Genomic DNA, 22,070 nt, shown 5'->3' with positions numbered 1-22,070 from the left:
TAATTACAAATATATACATGGACCTTGAGCATTCCCTCCAGTGGAAAACTGTTATTGGGTGAGGGATCTATATTAAATAAAAATTATTAGCTAATCACACATTTTTACTATGTCATAAATTTGAGGATTCCATTGATAATTTGGTGTGTCTAAATAAAAGGTGTTTTGGTTTTAGTCATTTTAAATTAAGTGAAATTACATTCTTATCAAAATTATTAATCATATGACTTGAATTATTCACAAGTTCAAACAGGTGCCATTAATACAGGTAACGAGTGGAGGACAGAGGCGCCTCTTAAAGAAGAAGTTTACAGGTCTGTGAGAGCCAGAAATCTTGCTTGTTTGTAGGTGACCAAAAACGTATTTTCCACCATAATTTGCAAATAAACAATGTGCAATGTGATTTTCTGGATTTTTTTCTCATTCTGTCATAGTTGAAGTGTACCTGTGAGAAAATTACAGGCCTATATCATCTTTTTAAGTGGGAGAACTTGCACAATTGGTGGCTGACTAAATACTTTTTTGCCCCACTGTATGTGCACTCTGTTCCCCATTGTCCTTGTCAATCATTGTCCTATGTCTGTTGGTCTTGTGAGTACCTGTGCTCTGTTTTATTCGTTTTTTTTGGTGCTACGTGTATTTTTGTGCACTTGTTATTACAGGTTATTATTTTAGAGATTTACACCTCACTCTTTTGATTTGGGTCAAGAATTTAAAAACTATATTACATATTCCTGCACCTGTCTCCCATCCTTATGCAACGGGACAGCCACGGTCAGTAAGGAAAGCCTGGTACTGAATGAGATTATTTATTTGAGGCATTGGATATCTGTTGTGAATGAACAGGTCTATCCTAGAATATATATCCACTCTGAATCATTTATTTAATATTTTTTTTAATGATCAATACCTGCCAGTTTCATTCTGTCTAGTGATGAGTTACTGTTTCTGAATGTACATTGTATCTGACCAGTTTTCCCGGCCACTCTCTTATTGTTCCTAGGCTCAGTTTAAAACGATACCATCTCTCTCTAGCCCTGTTTATACCTGGTACTAACATGCATCCTTCATCCTTATCTTGCCTGTTTACACTTGTAAGATCTGGTCTAAATCAGTTCACAATGTGTCTCTTAATCTACACCTGTCTAAAAATGTGGGCACAATCAGAATGAGGACACAGGACAAAGACGCATATTAGAACCAGATATAGAGGTGTCTAGAGTCATCAAATTTTCTCCCAATAATGTCGTGAAGACATTTCCACAATCAACACAACATTGTATTTTTACGTTCCCTGCCCAGGGGGTCAGAGGGAAGACACACCTACAGTATCTCTCGGTCTTCTTCACTGCACTTCCTGCTCGGAATCCAGCCTCAACATTTCCACAGTCCTCATATTGAGTTGGGATAGCCCCCTTTTTTAACAATTTTCGCCTAAAATGACATTCCCGAATCTAACTGCCTGTAGCTCAGGCCCTGAAGCAGGGATATGCATATTCTTGGCACCATTTGAAAGGAAACACTTTGAAGTTTGTGGAAATGTGAATTGAATGTAGGAGAATAACACAATAGATCTGGTAGAAAAGAAAATCGACCACCATCTTTGAAATGGAACAGAAAGGTCCCACTTCTAGCATCACTCTGGTTGTAATTCCAATAGTGTCCACAAGATGGCAGCAGTGTATGTGTAAAGTTTCAGGTGGAAAACTTGAAGTATGAGTGAACTACATGACATTTAGTGTGAAGTCACCCAGGTACATTTGGGAAAATCGTGAAGGAGACATTTGCATTCATATTACATTTTCCTGCAAGAATATCTGTATATCTGAAAATCTGTATACTTTGACTTTGATTTAGATTTTGTACAGTATTAGTAGCCATATTATAAGTTCAACATTTGAAAAACAACCAGTTTTCATAACTCTGAATTTTCTTATAATTTTTGTCCAAAAGGATGCAGCTACATTTTTCGACAGATGCAGAATTTCCGGATACTACCGTAAAACCCAGCTCATTGGCTATCTAGCTAGCTTTGTTTGAACCCGATTGGGCTAATGTGAGGGAGGCAGCTAGTCTAGTGGTTAGAGCGTTGTACTAGTAACCAAAAGGTTGCAAGATCAAATACCTGAGCTGACAAGGTAAAAATCTGTTCCGCTCCTGAACAAGGCAGTTAACCCACTCTTCCTAGGCCATCAATGAAAATGTTCTTAACTGACTTGCCTTGTAAAATAAAAAAAATGGGTGCTTATTTGACAAAGTGAGAGTTGATCAAGTGAAGATCGGTGTTGCTTTGGTGTCCTATAGGATATACTACACCCCTAATGATATAGTGAAGTCTGGTTACATTCTAGAACCTCTGAGGAATACATGACTGGTTGACACAACGTTTAGGGTTAGATTTTTACAGATTTCCTTTCTTTGCAAATTGAACGAGTGGAAATACAAAATCGATCGTTCATGCTATATGGACCTTTTTAGGATATGAAAAAGGATTTTATCAAAGGAAATGACACTTTTTTTCCGCAGTAATAACTACTGTAAATTGGACAGTGCAGTTATATTAACAAGAATTTAAGCTTTCAGCCGATATAAGACACTTATATGTACCGACATTTGTTGTTTATCTAAAATCTGCGATCGTGACAAGGGCTGCATGATTTACAATCATCAGCCGATCCCTAATAAAAGCAAGAAACCTGACCAAACCAGGAGAACGAGGGGGAGAGACACCAGGGTGGGCAAACGAAGATAGAACCTGTGAGGCAGGCAGGAGGGGGGCTAAGGGACATGAACAGCGGTCGACATGAAGAATGGCCCATAAATAATTTATTACCTCCCAACACTGTTAATGAGGTAGTGGCTCTTAAATAATTAGCGATGTGACTGAAGCATAGTTCCATAGGAGGCCATCGGAGATGGACAGAGGAGGACATCGGAGACGGACGATGAAGGGAATGTGGGACGCACCATCTGGGGGGGAAGAAGGAAAAGATAAGGAAAGTGAATGTACAGTATTTTGAAGGGGATGAGAATGAAAGAGAGATAAAATAAATTGAGGAACAGAAAGAGTGGACTGTATCTATATGTTGTGGGTGGGTTAATTTGTTCATCCTGTTTATATATTGTGTGTTACTTTAGAAAGGTAGCTAGCAAAATGGCCTTTTGGTTTTTCCACAGGAGTTAAGGAGGAGCTGAGATAGCTACTGTAGACTCATAGAAAAAAGGTTTACTACAAAAGGGTTCTTCGGCTGTCCCCATAGAAGAACCATTTTTGGTTCCAGGTAGAACTCTTTTGGGTTCCATGTAGAACCCTCTGTGGAAAGAGTTCTACCTGGAACCAAAAGGGTTTCTTCAAAGGGTTCTCTTATGGGGACAGCCGAAGAACCCTTTTTGGTTCTAGATAGCACCTTTTTTTTCTGAGTGTAGCAGACCAGCCCGTCGTGCACCAGTCTAATACAAAACATACAAAAGACAGACCATGAGCCACATTCTTGACATCCAACCTCCTCACCCCCACCACCCCTAGTTCTGACTTAGCACCCCTCCCCCACCAACCTCTCACCAGGCTGGCTGCATTCACATTCAGTATGGATAGCAGGCTGGGGCTGTTGCCAGGCCGAGGGTTGTTTGGTGGAGGGGGCAGGGATGTTTTCTCTCCAGTCAGCTAATTGACTCACAGATGTCAGAAGGAGCCATGGGGGCCAAAGCACCCACTGACACCGACCCTCCTCTGTCCCCCACCCCCACCCCTGTTCCGCTCTACTCTTTCTGACTGTAGAAACAGATCTGTTACATCTGTGTTAGGGGGGCCTTACTCACTACTTCAGTATAAATCTATGGTCGTAATCAAGAAAGTCTGTGAGTCACGACATGGCAGCCTTTTGAACAGCTCAACAACTTACATACACCAATACATTCTCCCTCGTGAGCTGGGATATCACTCGCTGAGGGCACTATAACACAATTTATGTTAGCTCACTACAAAGGGAATAACTTGGGTTTTCCTGCATTGAAAATAGCTCTTGTTTTTGTAGCTATTTACAATAGAGGTAGTGTAATTTAGACATCCTAGCTAGTAGCTACACCGCTTTATATGACCTACATAGAGCAGCCGATGTTTTGCATCACATGCTATTTGCTCAGGGTAGATCTCCATCGGACATCTACATACTACAGGATTGCTGGGAATTCAAATGTCTCCCGAAGCACCCGACTGTTGACAGTTTAGCCGCCCAGTTTGTGTGTGTGTACTACCAGAATGTTAATGTTAAACACCACTATTACTCATGATTATTGCTTGAGGATATGCTGTGTAAATACACTGTACATTCTACTAACTCTGCACTCTTCATCCTGGTTAACCTAGAGATATGGTTTAATATGTACGACTGACAAGGAGCTTCACACATCTGCCTCAAATTGTATATATAGTCAGTTGTACAACTGAATGCATTTAATTGAAATGTGTCTTCTGCATTCAACCCAACCCCTCTGAATCAGAGCGGTGCCGGGGGCTGCCATAATCGACATCCACAGCACCCAGGGAACAGTTGGTTAACTGCCTTGCTCAGGCAGGACGACAGCTTTTTACCTTGTCAGCTTGGGGAGTCAATTCAGCAGCCTTTCAGTTACTGGCCCAATGCTCTAAACACTAGGCTACCTGCCGCCAGGTACAGTACAGCAATACCACATGTGAGCTGTCTTCCTGACTGGGGGGGCGGCTATCGAGCTTGCACCATGGGTTCTGTGTCCTGATGAGTACGTGTCTGTCTCCAGGTGGCAAAACGGGAACGCAGTCTGCCCACCAGCGTATCCACTTCCTGTTTTTCCACTCAGCCACACTCTGTTGTCATTTTGTCCAGGAAGCTGTGGGAGAGATACGGTTGACAAAGTCATGCTTTATTAAATTGTCAACAGCATCTGTATGAGAGAGAGAAAGGGAATTTAATTTTAATTTTACCTTTATTTAACCAGGCAAGTCAGTTAAGAACACATTCTTATTTTCAATGACGGCCTGGGAACAGTGGGATAACTGCCTGTTCAGGGGCAGAACGACAGATTTGTACCTTGTCAGCTCGGGGGGTTTGGAAGCCACTGTGTTCTTGGAGGCCTTCAATGCTGCAGATATTTTTTGGTACCCTTCCCCAGATCTGTGCCTCAACACAATCCTGTCTCGGCGCTCTATGGACAATTCCTTCGATCTCATGGCTTGGTTTTTGCTCTGACATGCACTGTGGGACCTTATTATAGACAGTTGTGTGCCTTTCCAAATGTCCAATCAAGTGAATTTACTACATGTGGACTCCAATCAAGTTGTAGAAACATCTCAAGGATGATCAATGGAAACAGGATGCACCTGAGCTCAATTTCGAGTCTCATAGCAAAAGGTCTGAATACTTAGGTAAAGGTATTTCTGTTTTATATTTTTATTAATTTAAAACAATGTCTGAACCAGTTTTTGCTTTGTTATTATGAGGTATTATGTGTAGATTAATGAGGATTTATTGTTATTTAATACATTTTAGAATAAGGCTGTAACGTAACAAAATGTGGAAAAAGTCAAGAAGTCTGAATACTTTCCGAAGGCACTGTAAAAGGGAGATGAGGAGGTGGTGGAGGAAAAAAGGACAGAGGAGGACAAAAGTAGAGGAGGAGAGAGGAGGGGGGAGGGGAGGGGAGGAGGAGAGAGAAAGACAGGAGAAGAGGAGGGGGTGAAGGAGGAATGACTTTGATAGCAGCAGTGAATCTATTTTGTTAATAAGTGGACGTCTCTCAACAATCATTCTCACAATAGCACATTGGTAGTGGCAAATATCAAAGCTAAGCAAGGCTGGGCTTGGTTAAAACCCTGGATAGGAGACCAAAGGCATAGCTGTAGATAAAGCACCAGTCCATTAGGAGGTGCCGCCCAGCCTTAACCATGGAAACCCATATATCAATATGTATATACAAAAATTGTATTTATCTTTGAGTAATTGTCTTAGTTTTTTATCAGTCAACATATTTAAAAAATGTTAAACCTATACTGCCCTACCAAGCAAAAAGGCAGTAACTGCTAATTTGGTCGAAAGATGAGTTAGTCATTTTTGCTACGTTAAGGACAACAAAGTCAAGGTATTGGAGTGGCCATCACAAAGCCCTGACCTCAATCCTATAGAAAATTTGTGGGCAGAACTGAAAAAGTGTGTGCGAGCAAGGAGGCCTACAAACCTGACTCAGTTACACCAGCTCTGTCAGGAGGAATAGGTCAAAATTCACCCAATTTATTGTGGGAAGCTTGTGGAAGGCTCCCCGAAACGTTGACCAAAGTTAAACAATTTAATGGCAATGCTACCAAATACTAATTGAGTTTATGCAAACTTCTGACCCACTGGGAATGTGATGAAAGAAATAAAAGCCTAAATAAATCATTCTCTCTAATATTATTCTGACATTTCACATTCTTAAAATAAAGGGGTGATCCTAACTGACCTAAGACAGGGAATTTTTACAAGGATTAAATGTCAGGAATTGTGAAACTGAGTTGAAATGTATTTGGCTAAGGTGTACTGCATGTAAACTTCTGACTTCAACTGTATTTAGGGAAGAAGCAGTCAGCTGGTATTCTTTCTATAATGGAGTGGCCAGCACATCTCTCCCTCGATCCTGACCAGTCGACCAGTACCTGCCGCTGAAAAACATCCCCACAGCATGATACTGCCTCCACCATGCTTCACCATAGGGATGGTGCCAGGTTTACTCCAGACGTGACACTTGGAATTCCGGATAAAACGTTCAATCTTGGTTTCATCAGACCAAAGAATCTTGTTTCTCATGGCTTGAGAGTCTTTAGGCGCTTTTTGGCAAACTCCAAGCGGGCTGTCGTGCCTTTTACTGAGGAGTGACTTCTGTCTGGCCACTCTACCATAAATGGAGTGCTACAGAGATGGTTGTCCTTTGGGAAGGATCTTCCATCTCTACAGAGGAACTCCAGAGCTCTGTCAGAGTGACCACTGGCATCTTGGTCACCTCCCTGACCAAGGCCCTTCTCCCCCGATTGCTCAGTTAGGCCGGGCAGCCAGCTCGAGGAAGAGTCTTGGTGGTTCTACATTTCTTCCATTTAAGAATGATGAAGGCCACTGTGTTCTTGGAGACCTTCAATGCTGCAGAAATGTTTTTATACCCTTCCCCAGATCTGTGCCTCGACACAATCCATTCTCGGAGCTCTACGAACAATTCCTTCGGCCTCATGGCTTGGTTTTTGCTCTGACATGTCCTGTCAACCATTGGACCTTATATAGACAATCAAGTTGTAGAAGCATCTCAAGGATGATCAATGCACCTGAGCTCAATTTCGAGGCTCATAGCAAAGGGTCTGAATACTTTGTGTTTTATTTGTAATACATTTGCCTAAATTGCTAAAACTGTTTTCACATTTGTCATTATGGGGTATTGTGTGTAGATTGATTTTTGTTTAAAATGTAATCAATTTTAGAATAAGGCTGTAACGTAACAAAATGTGGAAAACGGGAAGGGGTCTGAACTTTCCGAATGCACTGTACTTTTTTATGCGTCAGTAACCCTACTCTGTCTGGGGTGGAAAGGTAGGCCTAACTTTTGAAAGTACAGTAACATGCTCAGATTCCTAACTATGTCTCAGATTTAACTATTTGTGAACACGGACAGTTTCACGCAACACACGCTGATTTGACATTGGAGAAATATGATAAGACGAACACATAGGCCTCTCTCTCTGTCCATTCTTAGCCTGTAATTTCATTAATTTGTGTGGTAAAAAAATAGATTCCGCTAATATGTCAAAATACGTTGAATGGCATATGTTCATAAAAAGGCAACTTTTTTCTTGGACCTGCAAATAGACTCATGCAATTATTTTACTATAAAGGAGATCACACCTACTCTTGTCCACGGTGGTCTGCGAATCGACAACCTTCTGGCCCACAGCCCTGTGTGCTATCAAAATTCCTGCGTACCTATGTAATCTTTACAGAACGAAGAACAGTTTCTAAAACTGCATATCTAAGGCTCTGGTCTGTGGGGGTAAACGATAAACACATTCTGTGCTATCCACATTGTGATAATTCTTATTTCGGTTATAGGGGAGGGTCAAAATGTTGTTTTTCAAGCGTTCAGGGAGGGTTCTGGTCAAATGTATTATACTGAAGGGAGGGCCATCCATTTTTATTTCAGAGTTGTCCGATTTTTCTCCATGTAACCCTTATTATAAATAACGTTCACTCCCTAACATTCTTAGAACGTTCTTTGAACTTTCATGTTTTCTTGTGGTTTTTATGGAAAGTTTTCTTAATGTTCTGAGAACGTGACTTTAAATAGAACCATGAGGAAACCTGCAGAAAATGTTATGCTGAAGTACTGAAATTCCCACAGAAGAATGTAGGTTCTTAACATTCTCTGAACTATTTGAGAACATTCCCAATGTCAAACCAGTTGGAAAATGTTCCTAGAACATTACCAAAAATGTAATTAAATGTAACTGTTTGAACGTTTAGGATACGTTATGTTAGTTTTAATTTTTTTATTTGACCTTTATTTACACCGTTTTTTTCCTCATTGAGATAACATCTCTTTTCGAAGAGAAACCTGGTCCAATATAGCAGCAGAGTCAATAAAATACCAAGAAAATTGTTATTTTTTCAAGTTCCGTAAATGTAAATTCCAAAGTCAAGCAACGATCCTGCACCATTCCCAGAACGTTGTGGAAAGGTTGTATGCAAAATAGCCATAGGACAACCACACTCACACCAAGCTCTTAAGCAACATAATGGTTCTCAGAATGTTATGTGCATCTTGAAAGCTAGTTATGGAGGAGAAAAGTGAAGGCTTGAGTTCCCGCATGATTCCAAAGTATCCCAACTCCCAAGTCCCTAGAAATAGGCAGGAACGAATGACGACATAAACTAATCTCTGTTGTGGGGAAAAGGAGGGGACATATGAAACTCTGAAGGTCATCTCTCGAATCCCTGAGCACAAACATTTTTGCTGACATCCGCCGTCTACGTTCTGCGTAGTTGTCTAAAAGAGCGAGCAACTATATTTACACATTCCCAAAGACCATTAATTACAAGACGATAGAGAAGGTTTTCCTGGGGCTCCCAAGTGGCGCAGCGGTCTAGGGCACTGCATCAATACAGTAACCTGGTTCAAATCCAGGCTGTATCACTTCTGGCCGTGATTGGGAGTCCCATAGGGTGGCACACAATTGACCCAGTGTTGTCTGGGTTTGGCTGGGGTAGGCCGTCATTGTAAATAAGAATTTGTTTAACTGACTTGCCTAGTTAAAGTTAAATTGTCATGTTTGTCATTTATTATCATGTCTTGTCCCTGTGCTCCCCATGCTATTCGTTTCCCTCTGCTGGTCTTATTTGGTTCTTTCCCTCCTATCCCTCTCTCTCCCCCTCCCTCTCTCACTCTCTCGCTCTCTCTTCTCTCTATCGTTCCGTTCCTGCTCCCAGCTGTTCCTATTCCCCTAATCATCATTTAGTCTTCCCACACCTGTTCCCGATCCTTTCCCCTGATTAGAGTCCCTATTTATTCCTTTGTGTCCCGTTCCTGTGCCGTCGGTTCCTTGTTTTGTATTCCATGCTGTAGTTGCGTTTCGCCCTGTCCTGTCGTGTTTTTTGCCGTGATTGTGTATCACCCTGTCCTGTCGTGTTTTGTGCCTTCTTCAGACGCTGCGTGTGAGCAGGTGTCTCAGTTGACTACGGCCTGCGCCTACCCGGCGACCTGCAGTCTGTGGCCGCTTCTCCAGTTGTTTTCCCCTCTACTAATCTAGAGGATTTCAGTTATTCGGTTTTGAACATTAATAAACTCTGTTTCTGTTAAGTCGCGTTTGGGTCCTCCTTCACCTGCATGACAGAAGGAACCGATCAAGGAATGGACCCAGCGACTTCAGACGCTCGTTACACTGCCGTCGAGATCCAAGGAGCCATGCTCGGCAGACACGAGCAGGAATTGTCTGCTGCTCGCCATGCCGTGGAGAACCTGGCCGCTCAGGTTTCCGACCTCTCTGGACAGTTCCAGAGTCTACGTCTCGTGCCACCTGTTACTCCCTGGCCTGCCGAGCCTCCTGAACCCAGGGTTAATAACCCACCTTGCTACTCCGGGCAGCCCACTGAGTGCCGCTCCTTTCTCACGCAGTGTGAGATTGTGTTCTCTCTCCAACCCCACACATACTCTAGAGAGAGAGCTCGGGTTGCTTACGTCATTTCACTCCTTACTGGCCGGGCTCGAGAATGGGGCACAGCTATCTGGGAGGCAAGGGCTGATTGCTCTAACAGATTCCAGAACTTTAAAGAGGAGATGATTCGGGTTTTTGACCGTTCAGTTTTTGGTGGGGAGGCTTCTAGGGCCCTGGCTTCCTTATGCCAAGGTGAACGGTCCATAACGGATTATTCCATTGAGTTTCGCACTCTTGCTGCCTCTAGTGAGTGGAACGAGCCGGCGCTGCTCGCTCGTTTTCTGGAGGGACTCCACGCAGTGGTTAAGGATGAGATTCTCTCCCGGGAGGTTCCTTCAGATGTGGACTCTTTGATTGCTCTCGCCATCCGCATAGAACGACGGGTAGATCTTCGTCACCGGGCTCGTGGAAGAGAGCTCGCATCAACGGTGTTTCCCTGCTCCGCATCGCAACCATCTCCCTCCTCTGGCTTTGAGACTGAGCCCATGCAGCTGGGAGGGATTCGCATCTCGAATAAGGAGAGGGAACGGAGGATCACCAACCGCCTGTGCCTCTATTGCGGAGTTGCTGGACATTTTGTTAATTCATGTCCAGTAAGAGGCCAGAGCCCATCAGTAAGCGGAGGGCTACTGGTGAGCGCTACTACTCAGTCCTCTTCATCTAGATCTTGTACTACTATGTCGGTCCATCTACGCTGGACCGGTTCGGGTGCTACATGCAGTGCCTTGATTGACTCTGGGGCTGAGGGTTGTTTCATGGACGAAGCATGGGTTCGGAAACATAACATTCCTTTCAGACCATTAGACAACCCTACGCCCATGTTTGCCTTAGATGGTAGTCATCTTCCCAGTATCAAATTTGAGACACTACCTTTAACTCTCACAGTATCTGGTAACCACAGTGAGACTATTTTTTTTTGATTTTCCGTTCACCGTTTACACCTGTTGTTTTGGGTCATCCCTGGCTAGTATGTCATAATCCTTCTATTAATTGGTCTAGTAATTCTATCCTATCCTGGAACGTTTCTTGTCATGTGAAGTGTTTAATGTCTGCCATCCCTCCCGTTTCTTCTCTCCCTACTTCTCAGGAGGAACCTGGCGATTTGACAGGAGTGCCGGAGGAATATCATGATCTGCGCACGGTCTTCAGTCGGTCCCGAGCCAACTCCCTTCCTCCTCACCGGTCGTATGATTGTAGTATTAATCTCCTTCCAGGGACCACGCCTCCTCGAGGTAGACTATACTCTCTGTCGGCTCCCGAACGTAAGGCTCTCGAGGATTATTTGTCTGTGTCTCTTGACGCCGGTACCATAGTGCCTTCTTCTTCTCCGGCCGGGGCGGGGTTCTTTTTGTTAAGAAGAAGGACGGTACTCTGCGCCCCTGCGTGGATTATCGAGGGCTGAATGACATAACGGTTAAGAATCGTTATCCGCTTCCCCTTATGTCATCAGCCTTCGAGATTCTGCAGGGAGCCAGGTGCTTTACTAAGTTGGACCTTCGTAACGCTTACCATCTCGTGCGCATCAGAGAGGGGGACGAGTGGAAAACGGCGTTTAACACTCCGTTAGGGCATTTTGAGTACCGGGTTCTGCCGTTCGGTCTCGCCAATGCGCCAGCTGTTTTTCAGGCATTAGTTAATGATGTTCTGAGAGACATGCTGAACATTTTTGTTTTTGTCTATCTTGACGATATCCTGATTTTTTCTCCGTCACTCGAGATTCATGTTCAGCACGTTCGACGTGTTCTACAGCGCCTTTTAGAGAATTGTCTCTACGTAAAGGCTGAGAAGTGCTCTTTTCATGTCTCCTCCGTTACTTTTCTCGGTTCCGTTATTTCCGCTGAAGGCATTCAGATGGATTCCGCTAAGGTCCAAGCTGTCAGTGATTGGCCCGTTCCAAGGTCACGTGTCGAGTTGCAGCGCTTTTTAGGTTTCGCTAATTTCTATCGGCGTTTCATTCGTAATTTCGGTCAAGTTGCTGCCCCTCTCACAGCTCTTACTTCTGTCAAGACGTGTTTTAAGTGGTCCGGTTCCGCCCAGGGAGCTTTTGATCTTCTAAAAGAACGTTTACGTCCGCTCCTATCCTCGTTACTCCTGACGTCACTAGACAATTTATTGTCGAGGTTGACGCTTCAGAGGTAGGCGTGGGAGCCATTCTATCCCAGCGCTTCCAGTCTGACGATAAGGTTCATCCTTGCGCTTATTTTTCTCATCGCCTGTCGCCATCTGAGCGCAACTATGATGTGGGTAACCGTGAACTGCTCGCCATCCGCTTAGCCCTAGGCGAATGGCGACAGTGGTTGGAGGGGGCGACCGTTCCTTTTGTCGTTTGGACAGACCATAAGAACCTTGAGTACATCCGTTCTGCCAAACGACTTAATGCCCGTCAAGCTCGTTGGGCGTTGTTTTTCGCTCGTTTCGAGTTTGTGATTTCTTACCGTCCGGGTAGCAAGAACACCAAGCCTGATGCCTTATCCCGTCTGTTTAGTTCTTCTGTGGCTTCTACTGATCTCGAGGGGATTCTTCCTTATGGGCGTGTTGTCGGGTTGACAGTCTGGGGAATTGAAAGACAGGTTAAGCAAGCACTCACGCACACTGCGTCGCGCGCGCTTGTCCTAGTAACCTCCTTTTCGTTCCTGTTTCCACTCGTCTGGCTGTTCTTCAGTGGGCTCACTCTGCCAAGTTAGCTGGTCATCCCGGTGTTCGAGGCACTCTTGCGTCTATTCGCCAGCGCTTTTGGTGGCCGACTCAGGAGCGTGACACGCGCCGTTTCGTGGCTGCGTGTTCAGACTGCGCGCAGAAGAAGTCTGGTAATTTTTTTCTGCTTCTGCTCCTGGTCTTGCTGGGTCTCAGTCTGTTCCCTGCCATCGCATCTCTCCTGTTCTTGTCCCTGCCCTTGCTGTGTCTCAGTCTGTCCCTAGTTCTCATTTTTTTTTTTTAGAGTAGTACCCTAGTTTCCCTTTTTATCGTTTTTCGTTACGGTCCTGAGGAGAGGAGTTGGGTTCTTTCTCGGGACGTGCTGGACCGTTTGATCTATGATTTCCTCCGTTGCTGCCAGTGTTCCTCCTCGAGAGCGCCAGGAGGCGCTCGGTGAGTGGGGGGGTACTGTCATGTTTGTCATTTATTATCATGTCTTGTCCCTGTGCTCCCCATGCTATTCGTTTCCCTCTGCTGGTCTTATTTGGTTCTTTCCCTCCTATCCCTCTCTCTCCCCCTCCCTCTCTCACTCTCTCGCTCTCTCTTCTCTCTATCGTTCCGTTCCTGCTCCCAGCTGTTCCTATTCCCCTAATCATCATTTAGTCTTCCCACACCTGTTCCCGATCCTTTCCCCTGATTAGAGTCCCTATTTATTCCTTTGTGTCCCGTTCCTGTGCCGTCGGTTCCTTGTTTTGTATTCCATGCTGTAGTTGCGTTTCGCCCTGTCCTGTCGTGTTTTTTGCCGTGATTGTGTATCACCCTGTCCTGTCGTGTTTTGTGCCTTCTTCAGACGCTGCGTGTGAGCAGGTGTCTCAGTTGACTACGGCCTGCGCCTACCCGAAGCGACCTGCAGTCTGTGGCCGCTTCTCCAGTTGTTTTCCCCTCTACTAATCTAGAGGATTTCAGTTATTCGGTTTTGAACATTAATAAACTCTGTTTCTGTTAAGTCGCGTTTGGGTCCTCCTTCACCTGCATGACATAAATAAAGGTTAAATAAAACAAATTACAAATAAATGATGATGCCCCCGCTGTTTTCCACGTGTTTTATACACACATAGAAGCTGGCTGTAATTCTCATGAAGATGTTCCTTATAGAATTACCTGAGCATTATCAAAGGTTAGATTCACATGGAAATGTTTATCCTCAAGCTTGTTTATGAATGGTATTTTTCTGGTATGTAACACAGGCGGAACAAGCGGAACAATCCAATCTAGCCTAGAGCCCCACAGCATCTGAATGATCTCCCATATAGCATCATGGTTCACCCCAACCATGGGGTGAATTGCATATTTGATGTGAGTACAAATGCTTCTGCCTGCCTAAAAACACTTCACTGATATTGTTTTTTTCTGAACAGAAACAACTTAGTTGAGCACAAGTGAGACTCCACCTTTTTGAGCTTTATGGCTTTGTATCCGGCTTTTTCCTGGAACATAATAGTTTCAGGAAGAGTCTCTAGTTGTCACTCACCCATCCTCTGGTTTGAAAGAGGCATGTTGTTCTGGAAGGAATTGCAGCGTTCCCAGTGAAGGGATGGCTGTCGCAGACCTTGTTAATCACTTCCAGTTATTGTGTCTGAGGATGAGGTTGGACACTGATATTGCCGAGGTTCAAAAGCAGACTTTCAATTTCCCTTCTGTGTGTGTGTTTGTGGCACAGGAAGGTGTTCATAGGAAGGATGCAGGATGGCTTGCTTTTATTGTTACTTTGTCAATGATTGATAAAATACTCCAAACGAGACAGCTAGTAACAGTATGATGGATTGGATAGATTGCCATTTATTGATTGTAGCAGCACGAAACCTATAAACACAATTTGAAAAGAAAATAACTGAGAGAGGAATCTATTTTAAGGCAGTCTAAACCCATTATGGGGAATCTCACAAATCCTATCTATAAAAGTGATTTATAGAGAGGACCAGGTGCGGGAGAGGCGATAATGCTTCGTGTCACTTTGTGGACCTCCTGGAAAGTCAGAGGAAAAAGAGAGCATGGTATAATACAGCAGATAGAGATTAGCCAAATGTGGGAATATTGCTGGGATGAGACAGTTATCCGAATGGATACCATGTAAATAACATAGATCAGTGGTTCCCAAACTTTTTATAGTCCCGTACCCCTTCAAACATTCGACCTCCAGCTCTGGCACCAGGGTCAGCGCACTCTCAATTTTTTTGTTTGTTGTCATAATTGTAAGCCTGCCACACACGCACTTTAGGATACATTTATTAAACATAAGAATGAGTGTGAGTTTGTCACAACCCGGCTCGTGGCAAGTGACAAAGAGCTCTTACAGACCAGGGCACAAATAATTATAATCAATAATTTTGCTCTTTATTTAGCCATCTGACATTTAAAACCTCATTTGTTCATCAACAATTGTGAATAACTCACCACAAGTTAATGAGAAGGGTGTGCTTGAAAGGATGCACATAACTCTGCAATGTTGGGTTATATTGGAGAGAGTCTCAGTCTTTTTCCACACACAGTCTGTGCCTGTATTGAGTTTCATGCTAGTGAGGGCTGAGAATCCACTCTCACATAGGTACGTGGTTGCAAAGGGCATCAGTGTCTTAACAGTTCGAATTGCCAAGGCAGGATACTCTGAGCACAGCCCAATCAGGCAGTGGCTTCTGAATTAAATGACATTTTCACAGAACCGCTTGTTGCAATTTCAATTTCAGATATCGGTAAGTGAACTGGAGGCAGGGCATGAAAGGGATAACGAATCCAGTTGTTTGTGACAACCGTTTCGGGAAAGTACCCGCATAATTGCACACCCAACTCACTCAGGTGCTTCGCTATATCACATTTGACATTATCCGTAAGCTTGGGTTCATTTGCACACAAACAAATCATACAATGATGGAAAGACATGCATGTTGTCCTTGTTAATGCAGAAAGAGAAGAGCTCCAACTTCTTAATCATAGCCTAAATTTTGTCCTGCACATTGAATATAGTTGCGGAGAGTTCCTGTAATACTAGATTCAGATCATGCAGGTAAGAAAAAAACATTACCCATATAGGCCAGTCGTGTGAGATACTCGTCATTGTGCAAGCGGACAGACAAGTGAAAATCATGGACAGTAAAGAAAACTTTAAGCTCGTCTCTCAATTCAAAAAACGTCTCAATACTTTGCCCCTTGATAACCAGCGCACTTCTGTATGTTGTAAAAGTGTTACATTGTCACTGCCCATATCATTGCATAGTGCATAAAATACACGAGAGTTCAGGGGCCTTGCTTTAACAAAGTTAACCATTTTCACTGTAGTGTCCAAAACATCTTTCAAGCTGTCAAGCATTCCCTTGGCAGAAAGAGCCTCTCAGTGGATGCTGCAGTGTACCTAAGTGGAGTGTACCTAAGTGGCTACGGGAGCAACTGCTTGCACGCGCGTTACCACTCCATTATGTCTTCCTGTCATGGCTTTTGCACCATCAGTACAGATACCAACACATCTTGACCACCAAAGTCCATGTGATGTCACAAAGCTGTACAGTACTTTAAAAAATCCATTGCGGTTTCCAGTGGTTTGTAGAAGAGGATGTCTTCCTTAATTGACCCCCCCGTTAACGTAACGGACATATACCAGGAGCTGTGCCAGACCCGCCATGTCTGTTTACTCATCCAGCTGTAATGCATAGAATTCACTGGCTTGTATGCGAAGCAGTAACTGTTTTCCAAACATCTCCTGCCTTGTCAATGATGCATCGTGAAACAGTGTTGTTTGATGAAGCCATTGTCTGTATAGTGTTTTTGGCCTTTTCCCCCAGCATTGTCCCAACCATATCCGAGGCAGCAGGAAGAATTAAGTCCTCCACAATAGTATGGGGCTTGCCTGTCCTAGCCACTCGGTAGCTCACCATATAAGACGCTTCTAGCCCCTTCTTATTAATGGTGTCTGTTGCTTTTATACTTGTCATACTACTCAAAAGTCATCTTAATTCTCGCTCAAAAAACTCCTGTGGCTTATTTTTCAAATGGGCATATTTTGCACACTGTGGCTGAGGAAAGGCACTACTCACAATATAAGTGAACCCCAAATCAATGTAGTTCTTATCATATTTGCGCCTCTTCGATGGTCCAACGTCCCTGTCTGTTGTTCGGTGCTTTCCCGGGTAAGGGGGCAGTAGCTCTTTGGCTGCATCAGATTCACAACTGTCAGTTTCCATGCTAGCTGGGCTAACAACAAATGTAGAATTACTGATGCTAGCACTGGATGTGCTCCTGGAAACAGAACAACATGTGTCGTCGACAGGTACAGGTGTACTGCTGGTAGTTGCAGTAGTACCAGTAGAGTTGGTATGTGTCTTTACTTTTTTTAACCATTTATCAATTTTCGATCAAACATTAAGAGCAGCATCTGTGTTTGGCTGCATATAGACCGTTAGTGGAATTCCAGCGAAAGAGTAACAGTTAATGTGATTATTTGACGAGGCTACCTGTATTTGACATTGTGTTATTATTTTGCTGAACACTAGATGGTTGAATTTTATTTTTGGCAGTGAAACGAGGCTTCTTAGACGAGAAAAGAAAAACGACACAAATGTGTAGCCCTGTTGGAAAATATAAATGGACTGTTTGAAAATGTGAAGAATAGTTTTTTTTACACAAAAAATAATATATTTTTTACATTAATCACATTTTTATTTGACGTACCTCTGACGGCATTAAGCGTACCCCAGTTTGGGAATACCTGCTTTACACAATGGGTTGCTCAAAATACTATGATCTTTTCATTCAATTGCAATTGCAGGCTAGAGTCCTTGTGGTGAAAGGCGATCTGAGGCACTTGCATCTGCAGTCAGAGCACACTATCACAACAGCCACTGCTGCCAGTGGCCTAGAATAGCACAGGCATTCCACTGCCCCTCCCCGTACACACTCAGGCAATGCACAGCAGACTGGTGTGTCACATAGACTCTCTCTCTCACACACACACACACATCCTCGGTGATGTGGACACCAAGGAACTTGAAATTCTCAACTTGCTCCACTACAGCCCTGTCGATGCACACACACACACACACACACACACACACACACACACACACACACACACACACACACACACACACACACACACACACACACACACACACACACACACACACACACACACACACACACACACACACACACACACACACACACACACACACACACACACACACACACACACACTCCAGTAGGTGTAGACAAACAGACACACAAACCACCTACCTATCTATTATAATTAAACACATTTCCCACTGTAACTCTTATGAATTATACAGTATTTGTGTGTTAAACTAAAACCCAGCGACATCTTAGAAACAAGATAATTTTATTAAAACATTGTTGTCCACATATATCAGAGAGGGGCAGAAACCATAGCAATGGCTCCAGAGTGCTGCAGCAGTCTTAGGCACTGCATCTCAGTGCAAGAGGTGTCACTGCAGTCCCTGGTTCAAATCCAGGCTGTATCACATCTGGCTGTGATTGGGGTCCCATAGGGTGGCGTACATTTGGCCCAATGTAGTACTGGTTTGGCCGGGGTAGGCTGTCATTGTAAATAAGAAATTGTTCTTAACTGACTTGCCTAGTTAAATAAAAAGTTGACTACTTTAAAATGGCAGAAGCATGGACATCCTCAATGGCATTGCCCATACTAAAACTGGCCACTAGAGGCCTCTGTCATTCTCTATGGGAGAATAATTGATTATTTAAAAAATACAGAGGGGTGGGGTATTCAAATTGGCTAGTGTGTCACAGTACTCCACTCCTTTTTTCTATGCACATGCACAACTATATCAAGTAGAGACCAATCGGAACAAAGGCGAGGCAACCGTAGCTCCACCTCTCTCTCCCCCCATGCCTCACCCTGAGTTTTTTTTAGATGTATAATCCCTGAGTTGACCCAGAAAATAGGCAGTTGTTTCAAGATCTGATGCGGCAATCTGTGCATCGGCCCTGCTTGAGCATGAAGCGCAACCCTGTGGAATTACATACCGTAACCTGGAGACACCTCGCTTTGCAGTGCAAAACTCAAACAAAACGTAGCAGTAGCAAAATCCCTGAATTTTAATCCAAGTAGATACGGGTACGTGTTTGTTTTAATGCATTTATTGTAGAATTCGGTGTCTGGCGTTTGTGTGAAGGTCTTGGGGTTGCTGATCCATTGTTTGCCTTTTCGTTGTTTTTAGGAGTAATGGAATAATTAATCAGCAATGCAATTGTAGGCTAGAAATATTTGATTGAAATAAAATAGTGGTGTGTATTAACAAAGGGAGGTCGTAGATGTTATGAATTGAATTTGGGAAGCAATCCTAAATTTGAACAACCATATAATATAGGCTACAGTTGTTGGAGAATGCATAATGCCAATGTATCGCTTCTTTGTTGCAACGTGCATAAAATAACCGAGCTGGTTTCATTGTGTTTGATGTGCACTGTGGAGGGAATATAAACCAAATTATACTTAATGCATCACTAACCGAGACGCATTTTATAATCTATTAAATCAATCGAATATCTAGTTGTAAAGGTAACAAGGTTGATATTTAGCCTACCTGTTTCAATCGGCAAGCCACAAAGGAGTATTTGCAGTGACGCTGAGGAAGACATGGAAAGGCTTTCTAGTGTTCGCGAAAAGAGCACAAACCCAGCGGTTCTTGAATAGGAAGCGTCTCCTGTGGTTTCCACTCTGCCAGTTTAGGACATTGTAGGCTACATATTTCCAGGAAATAATATTGCGTAACAATATTTCTCAAACCTCAAATATATCGAAATTGTCTTGTTGCCAAATCAACCCGTTTTTCTACATAAACTGCTCTTATGCATCCAGACAGGTTCCTCTATAGTGCAGCCAAGTCATATGTCCATGGCATGTCACCTATTCACTAATTGGTTTCAATCGTGCCAAATGTAGGCTACTCATTGAACTTCTACCTACCTACACGAGGGGTTGAAAATCAACTGCATCGCTTTAACTGTGTTTCCTCTATGCTCAAAGACAGGAGCCATGGCGGATCATCTAATAATGCCCATGAACCACAGCTCTATGGGTGGGGGCCTCCATGGCTACAGAATGGGCATGAACGGAGGCCTGCAGGCAGGCCACCAGCAGCATGTGGTGCCTCAGCCTGGCCTCCGAGCCCTGCCCAATGGCCAGATGATGCACTACGGCGGGGGACCTCAGCAGCAGGCCACCATGGAGGTGGCCATGAGGCAGCGGCAAGGCATGGTGGGGCCCGTGAATGTACAGCTCAACGGGGCTCAGATGGGCCATCACCAAATGACGTCTGGTAACATAATGTACAACAACGGGCAGGCCCAGCAGCAACACCACCCCCAGCACCATCACATGAGCCAGCAACAGCAGGCCCAGCAGCACCCACAGCAACAACAGCAGTATATGAATGGTGGTCTCACGTCCCAGCAGCTCATGGCCAGCATGCATCTGCAAAAACTCAACACCCAGTATCACGGACATCCACTGGGGCCCATGAACAGCAACCACATGGGCAACGGGGCAGCCCAGTACCGCATTGGCCCGGCCCAGCTGGCTAATATGCAGCAGATGGCTGGGCCGGCACTAGCCTTGAACGGCATGGACGCAGACATGATTGACGAGGAGGTTTTGACGTCCCTGGTCATGGAGCTGGGCCTGGACCGCGTTCAGGAGCTGCCCGAACTCTTCCTGGGCCAGAACGAGTTTGACTTCATCTCAGACTTTGTGAGCAAACAGCTTCCCAGCACCGTCAGCTGCTGAGTGAGAGTGGACCTGAGTCAATGATGCTGTGAAGGGGCCTGGAAGGGTGGAAAGTTTGGAGAGACTTGAGTAGAGTGTTGCCCACTGGAGACAATTCAGCTTTTTGTGTTGTGCCTTTCACTGTAACTGCTTGGATGCAGTGAAAGGCAGAGAAGAGTGAGCGAGAGACGCTGGTCTGGATAACTACAGTGCTATGGTGTCATTTGTGAAGTGACCAGGGGTGTGGTTCTGTGTTGGGTCGCAGCTCACCTGTATAGGGACATCTTCCTCCCGCATCTCTTCTCTCTAGAGATGAATGTAAACAAAACTGCTAAATTTGAGAAGCCACTCTGAACAATGTTAAGACACTTGCCTCCTACCTTGGACTCAATGGCAATTTAGTAGTAAGATGTATTTATTTATTACTCTCTGAGAAATTAATATAGAACAAACCAGAGACTGACAGATCTTCCAGAGAGAGGATCAAGTGCTTTTCATGTTTTGGGTAAGATCAGGGGGAAGTAAAGCCCCTCAAATTAATTTTGGATCTTCCAAGAGCTTGGATTTCTCTCCAAGGATTTCTCTCTACAAGTAGAATGTCATTTCATGGATTTGAATGGAAGTCCATCATAAGTGAATATCTCACTTTTGGCAAGTGTTGCTTTTCGCTGTGATGTTCTCGAACCTACTGCTTGTACTGTCTAAATCTGTGTTACTACAGGAAAGTCTATGTAAGATGTAGAACTGCCTTAATTATGCCAATTTTATTATTATTTTCTTTACTTTATTGCTGTGTTTTTTTTTAAAATCTTCCCTTTGTGGTCAAGATGGGGGGTTGTAAAGGGGTTTTGAGGATCAATAAAAATGGCCTGGATATAAGTGTGGCCTGCTTTATATTCATTGCACAACTCCCTCAGGCATTTAAAGGTAACCTGGTGGGCTAAAGGGAATAGGCCACTTCAGGGCTTTCCATCCTGCAGGGTCCAGGATATTAAATAACTCAATACTGAATTAGTTTATCTCAAAGGTGTCCCTCTTTCTTAGGAAGATCTTTATTTCCCTCAAGGTATGCACAGTCTTATGGTGACTGTGATGTTTTACTGCTGAAAGCAGCAAATCGCCTTCAATCCTGTCATGGAAACTGATGACTGTTAAAATCAAACTCAAAGGTGCACTGCTATCCACCAAAAAGCTGCATTTCTAAGCTGAATTCTTTACCTTTTGATATGGAGAAGAACCCACATTGTGGTTTTAGTCATTGCATTCCTGATCATCCCGACTCCATTAATAAAAATCGATTGAGGAATGAATGTCCTGGTTCCTAGAAGTTGCCATAACTCTTATCTGTTGCTGGGTAAAAAAAGTAGGTGAGATCTAGGCATGTGTATGACTGGGGAGGTGGAGCGGGCCAGGGTTAATCTACACTTAACTTGATGGGGTGTTTAA

At 43.9% G+C, this 22,070-nt stretch overlaps 1 protein-coding gene across 2 annotated transcripts; it reads left to right on the top strand.

Moving 5' to 3' along the window:
- Positions 1-18,720: 18,720 nt before the first annotated feature.
- cited4b (Cbp/p300-interacting transactivator, with Glu/Asp-rich carboxy-terminal domain, 4b) lies at positions 18,721-21,503 on the top strand. Of its 2 annotated transcripts, none has more exons than XM_046333689.1 (2): positions 18,721-18,974; positions 19,891-21,503. In XM_046333689.1, the coding sequence occupies exon 2, from the start codon at positions 19,896-19,898 to the stop codon at positions 20,643-20,645; it is 750 nt and encodes a 249-aa protein (XP_046189645.1). In that variant the 5' UTR covers positions 18,721-18,974; positions 19,891-19,895; the 3' UTR covers positions 20,646-21,503. The 2 variants fall into 2 exon arrangements, with proteins under 2 accessions (XP_046189645.1, XP_046189644.1); XM_046333688.1 differs by having other exon boundaries at positions 18,724-18,974; positions 19,887-21,503.
- The last annotated feature ends 567 nt before the right edge of the window (positions 21,504-22,070 follow it).

The sequence above is a fragment of the Oncorhynchus gorbuscha genome, unplaced genomic scaffold, assembly GCF_021184085.1.
Source record: "Oncorhynchus gorbuscha isolate QuinsamMale2020 ecotype Even-year unplaced genomic scaffold, OgorEven_v1.0 Un_scaffold_5:::fragment_6:::debris, whole genome shotgun sequence".
In the NCBI taxonomy this organism is placed as follows: Eukaryota; Metazoa; Chordata; class Actinopteri; order Salmoniformes; family Salmonidae; genus Oncorhynchus; species Oncorhynchus gorbuscha.
This window is presented reverse-complemented; position numbering and strand designations above follow the sequence as displayed.

Excerpts from the sequence above, each read along its gene's own strand:
- cited4b (XM_046333689.1), top strand. The coding sequence starts at position 19,896 with ATGGCGGATCATCTAATAATGCCCATGAACCACAGCTCTATGGGTGGG.